At 35.6% G+C, this 14,550-nt stretch overlaps 1 protein-coding gene across 4 annotated transcripts in view; it reads right to left on the bottom strand.

Moving 5' to 3' along the window:
• Positions 1-1,530: 1,530 nt before the first annotated feature.
• LOC149776978 (3-oxoacyl-[acyl-carrier-protein] synthase, mitochondrial-like) overlaps positions 1,531-14,550 on the bottom strand; it is a 48,622-nt gene continuing 35,602 nt past the window's right edge. For 3 of the 4 annotated variants that reach the window (XM_089941711.1, XM_089941713.1, XM_089941714.1), the window contains 4 exons: positions 12,302-12,665; positions 8,735-8,935; positions 8,185-8,342; positions 1,531-3,649 (listed from right to left, as the gene is read on the bottom strand). In XM_089941711.1, coding sequence (XP_089797837.1) covers positions 2,846-3,649; positions 8,185-8,342; positions 8,735-8,935; positions 12,302-12,518 — 1,380 coding nt within the window. In that variant the 5' untranslated portion in view covers positions 12,519-12,665 and the 3' untranslated portion in view covers positions 1,531-2,845. The remainder of the gene's footprint in view (positions 3,650-8,184; positions 8,343-8,734; positions 8,936-12,301; positions 12,666-14,550) is intronic. The other variant, XR_016416146.1, reaches the window with a different exon arrangement.

Genomic DNA, 14,550 nt, shown 5'->3' on the forward strand with positions numbered 1-14,550 from the left:
AAAATTTCTGCTTTAACAAAGCCATTCACAATAGCTGACTAAGGCATTCCTGGGCATATATAGCGCACTGCATAAGTCCCATGTTTGTAAAGCTATGCTCGCCTGCTGGCATCCAATTTTCACACAACTTCCAATGCTCAGCTTTGAAACAGCGATTAACAGAAATGTCTAATGGTTGTAATAATGTTGTCATAACACATGGGATGATGCCTTCTTGCTTTCAGTCTTCACCTTTGTCTCAGCACTGATGTGGGCATGCATAGAATCCATAAGGATAGACTTCTTAATGAAGAAAAATCCACCAACTCGATGTGCGAAAGATCTATTGAACCACTTCCCCATCATGTTATTGTCCATCCATCCTTTTGGATTTACTTCAATCATTATTCCACTAGGGAATTTCTCCTTTGGCATTGTTTTTCTTTTAAGAATTAACATTGGTGGCAACTTCCCGCCATCAGCAGACTGAACATGACAGAATAACTTCTTATGCCCATTTGTCCTAATAGTAACACTGTTAGATCCTTTCAGATTTGACGGGAGGCTTTGTGAGATAAGTTGTATGATTTTTACAGGGATATTTATTTGAATGATTATGAATGAAAAGATTGATCAGAGCATGCATAACTCATTAAAATGTACCATTACCATGGCAATGAAAACAATGCCCATGGCTAAGATCATTATTTACCTCAAGAGAAGAGAGTGGGCATCATTTTTTGAGGTTCTTAATCCACTTGATATTGAAAACCAGTACCATAATTGATGTGGATTAATAATAAAGAACAAAGGGGTACCGGCTATACAGTAACTAGTACTGGAAACCAAAGGCAATATTGGAGCTTAAACAACTGTGGTAACTAGTTCTGACTGTTGTCAGAAACCAAAGACCAATTTATCAACTACCGGTATAATCAAAGTGAGACAACAACAGCTGGTTAAGAATGAATTTAGGTGATCTGTTGACATTTACATTTTTCTTTAAACTGAAATGCAAAACTAAAAACAGATCATTCATGATATATGAGTAGTCCATCTATGTATCTGAATTCTGAGCTTTATTAAGGGAATTCTTTAGTGATGATATGACAGTATCATTAATATAAGATAAGTATGTGCTTAATCTATAGTATTTTAAAAATATTCATAGAATGCTCAAGTTTTAATGGATTACATCCCTTTGTAGGATTAATTATAGCAATGAAAAAGTCTTACCAGTAACTGCTTGTGTGTGAAACAATTATACTGGAAAATCAAATATCAATAAACCTGTGGCTAAAATGTGATAAGGAAGAATGAGGTATTGTGAAAAAGGATGAATAAAACAAAATGATATATCTTTTTTAGGAACAATATGCTTTGAATTAGTACAGTACATTAAAGTGTGTAGATTGTAAGTGTGCTATGCAGCTCGTGAACTGACTGTTTATTGGTAATTGTTTTCTTTTATTTCATGCTTGAGAAATTAGAAAATACAAGCAGAATGCATACAAAATAATGACAAAACTTATAAATATAAAAGCAGTGATATATGTTTATAACAATTTATTGACACAATAATAGAACAAAAATTGGTACTTCTATGTGACCTGTTCTTCATTATGCTGATTACAGAGCAATTTTAATAACATACCAGGTACTGTAGTCCATATATAAGTCGATGCAATTTCAATGACATAATCGGTATATAAGTTGATTCAAGATGAAGACCTGACTTTCAAGTAAAAAAGTATTGGCTTATAGGCTGAAAAATATGGTAATCAAAGTAAAAGGAATACATATGATCCATTCATTTTATTATTTAATGCATACCTGTACATGATTTAGGTACACCAAGTGCATACCTGTACATGATTTAGGTACACCAAGTGCATACCTGTACATGATTTAGGTACACCAAGTGCATACCTGTACATGATTTAGGTACAATAAGATCTTGATAAGATTATAATGAATTGGGTATTTTTCTTCTTTGGAACTATAGTCTTTTTTCTTCTTTATTTTTGTTAAATTTAAGTGGGTATTAGAACAAATTTACAATAGCAGACTGAGTCCTAACATTCAAGACACTTACTATGCCTGTAACAATGCATCAAACAGCTTAATGACCAAGATTAACTCAAGATGCACTCAACTATATGGCTCTTCTTGATGAGTGTTCTAACCATGATCAAGTACTATCATTGCAAATATACAAAAAAAATCCATAATTTGTCATGTTGTTAATATTGATCAAATATGCCATAATGATTTAGCAGATGAAAAATGTCGACAACTTTGTTCTAAATATTTATAATTAAACTCTACTGTATTTCTTGAACACATTCAAACAATTCTTTGTTTTTCAGTCTGTTAATTTTGCATAAAATACTCTAATACACTTCTTATCATGGTTTGGTGTTTATGACACAGCAACACAAGGAGACAATTTATTACTGCGGAAAATGGAGTAATGTCCCTTGCCCAAGGACACATCATGGTAGCCAACACAGGCTGGTCTGATGGCAGGATTCAAACTCACATTCTTTCAGTCAAAAGTCCAATATGCTAACTACTGAATCACTCTCCTCATTGCATAAGTAGAGTTCTGGATAATAACTGAAATTCCCATTCACTCATTAGGAAGATTAAATCTACAGTACTCATACAGTGGCCAAATGGACCACTATTTCCTCATCCTTAAGTTATGCAAAGATTGGCAGTTATGATCCCTGATCGGTTGATGTTTCAATGTTGTCAGCATTATTTTACAGCAGAAATTCTTGAATAATTTAATAGTAAAATAAGAGCTTTTAAATGAATTTTTTTCCCAGTGAACAAAATGATCGTAATGAAATGGTTAAGTTCAGTCTAAATGGTATGATGAGATACAAAGACATCCATTAGTCCCACCAAATCCAAAAGAATTTGTCAGAGCTATTCTTCTCCCACTAGGATTATTTTTCCAAACTGCTGAAACCTTAGGAACATAGTTCAAATTGTATCCTGTGTCCAAGTGGTCCAGATTTAAAGTGGGTGGGATCTCCCCTGATTGACAGGCTAACAATGTTACTATGGTTTCAGCACTACCTGCAGCACCCAGTAAATGTCCGAGGGCCCCTTTTGTGGAGGATACAAGCAAATTATCACAGTTTTTGCTGAAAATCTCCCAGATTGCCCTGCTCTCAGCTTTGTCCCCAAGTGGTGTTGATGTGGCATGTGCATTGATATAGCCAATCTGTTCTTCCAATATGCTGGCATTTTTCAAGGCTGCCTTCATGCACCTTATTGCTCCACTACCATCAGAACATGGGGCAGTCATGTGGTGGGCATCCCCAGATAAACCATAGCCAAGAATCTCCCCATATATTTTTGCTCCCCTTCTCAAAGCATGGGAAAGTTCCTCAAGAACCATAACTCCTGCCCCCTCACTCATGACAAATCCATCCCTGTCCCTGTCAAAAGGTCTGGAGGCTAAGTGTGGGGTGTCATTGAACTTTGTGCAAAGAGCTCGCATTTTGGCAAAACCAGCAACAGAAATGGGATCTATGCTTGCTTCTGTACCCCCAGCAACCATGACATCTGCATCTCCACTCTGTATGAATCTTGTGGCATCTCCGATAGCATGAAGACCTGTAGTGCATGCGGTTGACACTGCATGATTAGGTCCCTGTAAATATATAAGAAGATAAGAGTATCATAAAGGATATATTGGTTGCACTCCAAAATTATTACTTCTGATAAAGTGATAGGTGTGAAGTGAAGTTCTTTGCATTTGCAACATATACAGTGGAACAAATGTTACCTATAAGCTACTGTCATGTTCTGTGACTGAAATTTCTTTACTTGTTGTAGTTTTGTGGAAATCCTGCAAGATCTATGTACACTGTTGATCAAAATGGCTGCTCCCAAATGCTGAAACAAATCAGCTTAAACTAGTCCAAACTACACTAGCTTTAGCCATTATTAAAATGGGGAAAACAAATTTTGACAGAGTAGGCAATGCTAGGCTCTGAAAGTGCAATGAATGAATTACAAATACATGAAAGTTATTGACTTGTTTCTTTTTCTTTTAACAATTTACCTCTAAAGTCCAGAAAGTGAAAATGGCCAAGTGGGGCAAGCAGTGTCTTGATAGGTGTACATCTGAATTATGGTTGAACAGTATACAATGTAATCCAAACTACACCCATCAATCATACAGCAAAATAAATTAAAAATTCATTAAAAAATACCTAAGGTCTTCTTTAAATAGCCAGGATGAACAGCAAGGAAAACCAGAGATGTTCTTTAAAAAAAAAATTAAACTCTATGCAAAAATTGAAACTGTAGAGTGCAACCATTATCACCCACCATGGTATTCATTTGAATCATGTACTATGCCCCTGTTGCTAGGTGACATTGCCTTATATGCAAGCCAGTCAAAAAGATTGCCAAAAATGCAAGCAATCAATGAACTTTGGACTTGTATCACAAAGAAATGGCTCTTCTAAGAGATATTGTGACCTTGACCGTTTGAATCTGGATTCAATGCAGAGATGATATCCCTGGTATGCATATTAGGAATCCTAGCATATATTTTGTGGAGTCTATGCAGCCTATATGGACTAGACTTGTTAAAAGTAGCACGCAGATACAAACATGTTGCATCTTCCAATAAGCCTAAATTTACAGTCAGAAATAAAGATGAAACTAGATGTAACATGAGACCCTTAAAGGGATTGATGCTCTACTGGGTGACAAGTATTTCCAGGATTCTTCCTTTTAACTATTGAGTGTTGAAGCCATCACTGATATTCTTCAGCAATAAAATGACTTTCAAATTAGCTGCTTTGGTGGATATCAGATTGACACCATTTTCATTTAGGACAAAGCAGACATCATTTTTTGGTTAAAAACCCATGTCATAAAGATCATCCATTCAGGGGATGTAGTGACAAGATTTAAAAGACAGGGATTGGGGTAGCCATATTGGATGCATGATTGGCACCATTTTCATTTAGGACCAACCAGTCTATATGTTTAAATTCACATGCTGATATAGCCACCCATTTGGAGGAAGTAGAAATAATATTTCCAAGAGCATTACCATGGTGGTCATATCGAAGGGTATTCATTTCATTAAGGACCAAATAGACACCATAAATTCATATCTGATAAAAACCCATGTCAAAATGACTTTCTATTGTGTTCAATGTGTTCACCAGATCCAATCCCAACTCAACTTTATCCTATTAAAATGGTGTCAGAAGTGGATCCAGATCTGGTGTAATGCTAACATTAGGTTACACAGGTGTTGACTACAATGTTTTATACTGTGACCTTCCTGACAAAAGTAACAAAGTGGGTGAGTAAATATCTTGCTCATATTTCAGTCCTTCTGTTCATCATCTATACATATGTACATATTGTACATATTGCATTTACTTTCTTGCCCTCTGAGAAGGATACAACTGGTTTGTTATATTCCCATAACTGTGCATTTCACATGGTCATGCACATGGGTTTGGCAATCTTATTAGCAGTATTTGGTTTGTCATCGCTTAAAGATCTCATGGAGATAGGAGTCCCTGAGAAAATTTGTCCTGGAGGATCAGGCTGGGAAGAAGGATCAGAGATTAAACAAAAAGGATTTAGAAATGGAAAAGTCAAAGACAGATTGGCAGGCAGAATGGGAATGGGTTATTTCAACAGGTTGGAATGATATGCCACTGTCAAGAAGGAGAAAGGATGATTGGTTGCTCTATTTCAGTGTCCTTAAAAAATGTAAAGTACTGGAAGCATATTCATGTCTCTCTGCAAACAATGCACTAAGAAATGTGTGCCTTAAGAGATGTGTGCTGTCTGAGCAAAAGTTCCACATGAAATTCAGATATGGTACAAATAAGAGGCAAAACATTCAACTAGTTTGTCTGTAGAACTGGGAATTATTTACAACGGTGGATTAAATGTGGTAAAAAAGAAAATAAATTTAGAAGGTTTTACAGACTTTTTACTTAGGGACAAGTTAATTGACAATGGTAGCTGTTTCTGCCGGTAAATCCTTTGTGAATGTCTTTGACATGGCTAAATAGACAGACTATTTTGCAGATGCTTTGGGGGGTACCCAGAATGTGGTCTTGAAAGACAATAAATCATATCAGAGACCCTGAGAAAACTGGTGTTAATAAGGGTGGAAATTTTTAATCTGAAAATGATGCAAATCATAAAGATAAACAATGTTACACATATAAGGAGTGGGGCCACATCTTGCTTATCCAAAATGAAAAGGTTTGTCAATAGAGTAGAGGTTGCTATTGAAGGAGGAGAGTGTGGTCAGGAGGTGACAAGCATGATTACTTTTTATGTGACAATAACTAAATTCAGGAACTAATAACACAAGAATGGTATATCAATCAAAACTCACTTATTTTGAATGCAAGAACAAACTTAAAGACCTAATAATGTTTCCTACCTTAAATATTCTCACCATGTTTTTTATGTTTTCTAATTTCATGGTGTTTGTTTTTGTAATCATATTATGTTTTTTATCTTATAGGTGTTGTCTAATGTTGTAAAGCGCTTAGAGCTTCTAAAGATTAGGAGCTATACAAAGTCCTCATTATTATTATTATATACAGATCAGTTGTGGCATTGTTCAGTTGATCAGTACTACTTGTCATTTTCACAGGGTGAGGGTACTGACAGCTAGTATTACTGTCAATGGTCAAGAAGTTACAGTTTTACACAACACTGGATGTATGGGTGTCATGGTAAAATGTGGAGTCTCATAAGGGATGACCAAATGCTTGGTTTGGAAATCCTTTTGCATGTTGTTATATCAACTGATCGATCACATTAACAACATGAGAACAGAAACTGAGACATCTGACCCAAACAATTGAAATGCTGTGTACAGACAATCCTATATGATTTAACCCGTGCAAATATTGAGGGCTTCAGACTCTGATCTTTGTCAGATTTTCAGTTTCCAAAAATACAAGTGGTCAAAATTAGTTCACAGGCACAGGCATGGAAACAGACACTGCATAATTAATAGTTCCAGAAGCGATATATCTTGCCATGAATTTATGCAAGATCAAAGGCATGACACATCAGTGAGCACTAGCACAGAGAAGATTGTGTCTGGTACAAAGAAGTTTGAAATTGGTATGCAAGGAAGGTTGATATAATGGCAATTTACCTGATCAGAAGGTAGGAAATTCTTCCAACTTCTTGTCCCTCAGAAATTCAGGACACCTATTAGAGTGGCACATGAGTCCAGTATGGCAGATCACTCGAGTAGGAAAAAAACCCCACTGACAGGGTGTTAGCCAACTTTTATTGTCCTGGCCTGAATAGCAACATATCATGATTCTGCTGATCATGCAATGTTTGCCATAAAATGATAAAGAGGTATTGTATGTAGTATGTGCTGTGGTCAATGAAGACCCAGTCTAGAATTTCCTGTAAACTGCCCCATGGGGTTTGGAGAAGATGAAGTAAATAAGGAATAGTACATGTCCAGAGTTAGCTGAATGTCAACATCAACATATCATGGAGATTTTGAGTAAGTATCCTGATATATTTACGTACAGACTAGGCCATACTGTGTTAGTAAAGTATGAAGCAGACTTAAGTTCCTCAGAACCAATCCTTTTCATGGGTCAGTGGTTCTTTCTGGTGTTTTCCCAGGTTCTTCCTCCCCCATTTACACTGTCTGCCATGTATAGCATATCTTGTGCTGTAAAATGGCTTTAAACCCCACAACAACAACAACAACAGAACCAATCTGAATGAAAGGATATCCAATACCTTTTAAGACACTGGAGATGATCAGTGAGTAAGTAAGTGCAATGCTAGACTGAACCCTCAAACTCATTATATTTGCTCCCCCCACCCCCCAGCCGAGGTAATGGTCAGAAAAAAAGATGGAACAAACCTTTTATTGCATAGACTTTCATCACTTTTCATAAAATCACTATTTGGTGTGGAACATGGATATGGAAGGCATGTTTTCAAAATTGGCAGGGCACCTATATACTTCAAAGTTTCATCTCATTAAAAGATACTGGCAGGTGCCCACTGCCGATAATGCCTAACAGATGTAAATGAACACATGAAGCAAGGTAAAATAACATATTTTCTAAAAGAATATGCTAGTAGGAGATACAGTTTGTTCCATAGGGACCTAGTGACATTATCCTTGCATATCATAAGACTTACCTTGAGGGCATACTTCAGACTGACATGCCCAGCAGACATATTGACAAGAACTCTGGGGATGAAATGTGGACTGATTTTCCTGTAGCCCTGTTCCCTAAGTGTAAGACCCATCTCCACAATCTGATCCATCCCCACCATCCCCATACCTATTGCCACTCCTGGAATAAATCATATACATTTACCACAAACAAATTCTATTCTCTTTTCCTTGACCTTGAGATGAATGTGTGTGTTAAAGTTTCATGGAAAGCCTACAAGTAGTTTAGGAGAAGCAGTGATAAGAAAATTGAATAACATCATCAGAAGGATGTTGGATGAAGAATGCCATACACTGGATAATGGACATCTCCCATTGGCTCATCTGGTCTATAAGCTTAAAAAACTAGGAATCCTATCTAATCTATTACAGAAATCACTTATTACTGCAGTGATATGTTTGGCCAAATTTTTTAAAATGTAGATTAAAATCACTATATGAGTAGTTGACTGTAATTATACAGAACGGAAAGATTGGAATTCCACTTCTACACTCCAAAAAAATAATTCCCACCTGTCCTAATCTGATCCTCTTCCTTATCAGGTTTCCAATTGGCATCTGTCAGTGCTTCTTCTGCAGCAACCAGGCTGTAGGCACTAGCCAGGGACATAACTCTCTGATCAGCAGGATTCACATAGTTTTCCAGGGTCAGCTCCCCTTGATTGTTTCCTCTGGGAACATACCCAGCGACTTTTGCAGGAATCTGCTCAAATCCTGCCACAAACAAATTTTTTTTATTGAATATTAAGAAAAAGAATAACTAACATGATATTATCTGTCTGACATTATTAATCAAAATCTGGTTTTAAATACTAACACAAGTATGAAGCAAGAGTCCTACAAATGGACTGATACTCAACTGTCTAAAAAGAGTTTCCAGGATTTCAAGATAAGATCATGTCTTTTTTAAATCAGATCGGCACCATTTTCATCCAGTATCAACTATACCACATAAGAACTCTTTTGGTGAAAACCCACTGTTGATATTACTTTCCATTAGGAGAAGTAATAACATTTTCAAAATAGTCACTATCGTGTCCATATTAAATATCAGATCATCACAATTTTTATTTAAAACTAACAAAGATGCCATAAGAAGTCTTCTGGTGAAAATCCCCATGCTGAAATGGCTTTCCATTAAGAAGTAGCAATTCAAGATTTTAAGAAGGTTAATGAGGTGGCCATATTGGCTATCAGATTCTCATTATTTTCATTTAGGACCAACATTATACAATGTGTTTTAGTGGAAACTCCATGTTGATATGACCATCCATTCTGAAGGAATAGTGACAGATTTTCAATATGCCTGTTGTGGTTGACATTTTGGATCTACATCACTTTCATTTTGAACCAACTAGATCTGATAATAAGTCTTTTAGTGAAAACTACATGTTGGTGCAGAAGCTATAACAAGATTATTCAAAATGGCCTCTGTGATGGCCATATTAGATGTCCAAACAACACCATTTTCATTTAGAACCAACTAGACATTATAAGAAGGCTTTCTGGCAAATACCTCGTACAAATATAACTTCCATTTGTGAGATGTAGCGATAACAAGACTTCCATGTTAATATGAACATCCAGTCAGGAGCAGTAGCAATATATAAATTTTGAAGATGACTACTGTAGTGGCCATATTCAATGTCAAATCAGCACTATGTTCATTTGGGACTTTAAAGGAAGTCATTTAGTGAAAAACCCATGTTTGTATTGACCACCCATTGGGGTGGAATAGTTATAACAAGATTTCAAGACAACCATTAAAGTGACCACATTGGATATCTGGGCAGCACCATTTCATTTAGGACCAACAAGACATCATAAAAAGTCCTCTGGTGAAAACACCATGCTGACATGTCTTTCTTTTGAGAAGGAGTAGCAACATGAAGATTTTCAAGATGGCTGCTGTCATATTCATTCTGGATGCCAGACTGGCATCACATTCACTTAGAATCTATTCAGACATCATGAAAAGTCTTTGAATGAAAAACCCATGCTGATATGACCATTCATACAGGAAAAGCTGTGATAACAAGATTTTCAATATGGTTACTGCAGTGGCCGTGTGGCCTACCAGAGGAGGACCATTCTTTTAGGACCAACCAGACCTTGGGATCAATGTGCATACTGAAAGTTGCTTGGAAATTCCTCAAGCAGCCCATCAGTCAAACAAACAAAGCCACCCAATATGTTCTTCTGGCTTATGACTGGTAGAGCTAAATTTATGACAATTAAAATTTTTAAAACTAACATGCAACAAAAGATTCTATGCACTGATTTTAAGCTACACAAATCAATTTGGATATTTTATTAATATAATATGATCAGGTACAAAATACTGTAGCCAGTATTGAATGTTCTTTTAAAAAAATATTAACTGTAGCAATATCATGCTGTGAAGGACAAGAAAATAAAAGAAATATTGTGAAAAGCATATGGAGTCGGGTGGAGTGTAGGGAAGAGAAAGTTCTCCTAGATTTGGAGAGACAAAAGGGGTAGGGCAAGCTTTTTTAAATATAGTACAGATCTAATGATATAAGCAGGGTAGGGCTAGCAAAAATGATGTGTGATTTTCATACATTCATATTCTGGAATGATGTTTTAGAAATTAGCATAAATCCCAAAACTGTGGATCACAGAATAGATCCTGCAACTGTATCATCAAGTATTATTAACTAACAAGAAATGAAACTGTAAATCATGAAATCCTGGGCCTACTTCAGGAAAGTGTAAAAATAAATCATTAGAATGACTAATTCAACTTTTGCAAGCATAATGATCTCAGAATAGAAGGCTGCATGAGTTAGATAGTATTGTTACAACTCTATGGTCTGAGAATAAGCAAAATGAAAGAGCAAAACCAACAAGTTTTGTATAATTGAAAATATAATTTATTGCCATAAATACAAAGTGAAAGAATTAAAAATAACTTACAGTATAATGAATGAAATCCAATAGTCCTAAATGATCGATGAATTCCAAAAGCATCAAGTAATTTGAATGAGTTCCAAAGGTATTCCAAATGATGGTCTGTATTGTACTGATGTATCAACAGTATAAATGAATCACAATAATATAATCCTAAAATGTTTTCTAATGAATTCACTGTATTTCCAACACAGCTATAAATCGAAATGTCCTTAAATGAATTCTCAGTATTTCCATCATAACTATAAAGTATTTCCATAAAAAATATTAAATGTCTTTGAGTGAATTTAAGTAATTTGGTACAGCTTGGGATGGTACAGCTATTATTCCAATTAATCTGAAATATTTAGTGCACTGTAATTCCAATAAATAATTAAATTAAATAAATGAATTCCTTTCAAAATAACAGAAATTCCTAGTGATACTATTAAAAATGCCAAAATTCACATCATAATTCTCTTATATAGATTACTAAAATGCAGTAGAGAGAATGCACTATGAGGCATGAATGAATCCTCTTGGCATTTTGAAATCACTCTATCAGTAAACAAGATCAGCTGATTTACATTGACTAATCAGGAAATTAGATCAGCTTGACCTTTCACCAGAACTCACATCCTTGTTGGATCATGTGATGTTTACTTGTATTGATACCTCAGAACTTTATGAATGAATCTATGCACTTGACACATTACTAATCTTTAAAGTTCAAAACTATGAACAGTAGTATTAAAAAATGTCATTAACTAAATGACCCTTACAAAAACTTTTATTATGAAAATAATACACATAATATAGATATACAAAACAGTTATAAATATTAATAGTAGTAGCAGTTATGTATGCATAGGGTTTAATGGCACATGCTGGCTATACTGTGTGATACCAGTGTTGATGGTGATGATAGTAGTAGCATTAACAGGTGGTGACAATTCCAATTTCGACCTACAAGCCTAGCAAGGATGATACGGGGAAAATGGTCTCAAAAATTATAATGCTTGTTCTTTTTTTAAAAATGGATTACTTACATAAGTTTTATAAGTCAAACAATAATTTTCAGTTGTATGGGCTAGTTAGACTATAGAATTGTCATCCCCCAAGTATTTGTAGCCATAATACTAAAGCAGCTGTTGTAGCTTTCCTATTTACCTTTCTCCTTAATGGCAGAGATACCACAAGCTCCCTCCAGCAGTTTTCTCCAGACATGCTGTGTGCCCACCCCCAAACAGGTAACCAGTCCAAGTCCTGTAACTACCACCCTTCTGGAACCAGTCTTAGTGCTGAACTTCTTGCATTTCAAAGTTACTCCATGTGAAAAGATCTGCCTCCTGATACCAAATACCGCTCTCCAGACTAGGCCATTCATTGTCTACTAGTATTAAAGGGGAAATATTTGTCCTATGTTCTAAAATTCTGTACTTGTGAAGTGGCTGACATTTGACTGCATAAAGACTCATCAATCAAGCTCTCATTTTTGGGGGGCTTTTCCCCTCCTGTACCTGACTGCAGATGTCTGAAAAGGCACATTAACAGATAAACAATGAATCACATTATAAAACTTGTGACAAATGGACAATGACAAGCATTCCAGTAAATTTGCTGTAAATATTGACAAGACTACATCGGAAGGTTCATTTGCACCAAATTTCAGAACACAGAGGTCACAAGGAAGAGTTTTTAAAAATATATACATGGAGTGGCTGCTGGTCAGGATACTGTACCCTTTCCAGTGGGCAGAATGGGATGGGGTATCCATGTGTGTGTGTGTTTGTGTGTGTGTGTGCACACATGTATATATATTTCAGCATGTACATATGTATGTAATACAGTAGTCATCAAGGTGTTTTTCTATTTGTTTGGTACTAATCCCTTTGATGAAATGAGGGTATACTGTAATTTACCAATCATACACTGTAAACAGATTTACAAATGTGGTGTCAATGACGCATTGAAATCAAGTCTTACCATGTCATTAAAGATATAAAAACAGTATCACATTCCAGTTTTGTTACATTTCCATAAGTCATTAACTACCAATTTCTGCATAATTCAACCAGATGTTTATTCATTAACTTAGACCACTAATGTATATATCAATGTATAAAATTCTCTTGAGTACTACATGTAACTGTACAGAACCCAATCTGCCTTCAGATAATCTGCCAGCAGTATACAATGTCCGATCTGCTTGTGATTTCAAGCCAACACTGATCAGTTAGCGCATAATCTTACTGCAGCATACATGTCCAGTCTGCTTGACATCTGGAAGCAAACAGCATAGACCCTGTTCTATCCTCACATAATGTGCTGATCTGTCTCACATAATGTGCTGATCTGCCTCACATAATGTGCTGATCTGTCTCACATAATGTGCTGATCTGTCTCACATAATGTGCCAAGTAGTATAATATGTCTGTTCTTCTTGAGAGTTTAAAGAAATACAGATTCTGATCTGCCATCATATAACATGCCAGCAGTATATCATGTCCATTCTGCTTGTGGTTTCAAGCAAAACAGTATAGACCCTGATCAGCCAATACATAATGTACCCGTAGCATATGATGTCCAGTCTGAGATTTAGAAGCAAACAGCACAGACCCTGATCTGCAAGCAGATAATGTGCCAGCAGTATATAATATCAACTATTCTTGTAATTTCAAGTAAAGAGCAAAGATACTGATCTGCTAGCACATGTGTCAGCAAATTATGATGTCTGTTAATGATTTCAAACAAACATTATAGACCCTGATCTGCTACCATATTATGTTACAGCCGATCCGGATCTGTGCTATTCACATTTGTGTCCATATTATCTATGTGTAAATAGAGTACAAAGCATAGTTAGGGCTATCTAATAGTACAGTGTATTGACCATTTTGGTCATATGTTAAATGATTATAATGGTATAAACCAGTCTAATTAGTATTTTATTTCATGCTCAACAAATAAATTTATATCACATTTACTGCAAATTTGCACAACGAAATTGATTTCTTACAATGAATCATTTGTTTACATGTGCCAGAATCTCACTGACTGTGATATTCACACTAAAGTATCTATATATATACATGTCAAATCTTTAAGTCTGGTTCAGTGAAATTTTGTACAATGAACCAGATTAAACCAGATCTATTCAAAGGTTGCATGATTCAAGCTTATTTTTAAAAATTGCACTGAAAAATCAACCAAAATTATGCATAGCATGTTCAAACCCTATTTTCATTTCTTTGCTAAATATTTATAAATTACACCTTGATCAAATGGAGGAGATAATTTTCTCCTTGAAGTTTTGGTTCTATAAAAGACCCTGATAATGATGCATTGACTTGATTAGGTCCAACATACGAAATTATCTATAAAGTTAGGCCGTGAAAACTGTCACCAGGTCCAACATA

The sequence above is a fragment of the Sinohyriopsis cumingii genome, chromosome 18 (genome assembly GCF_028554795.1).
Source record: "Sinohyriopsis cumingii isolate HCF-2022 chromosome 18, ASM2855479v2, whole genome shotgun sequence".
In the NCBI taxonomy this organism is placed as follows: Eukaryota; Metazoa; Mollusca; class Bivalvia; order Unionida; family Unionidae; genus Sinohyriopsis; species Sinohyriopsis cumingii.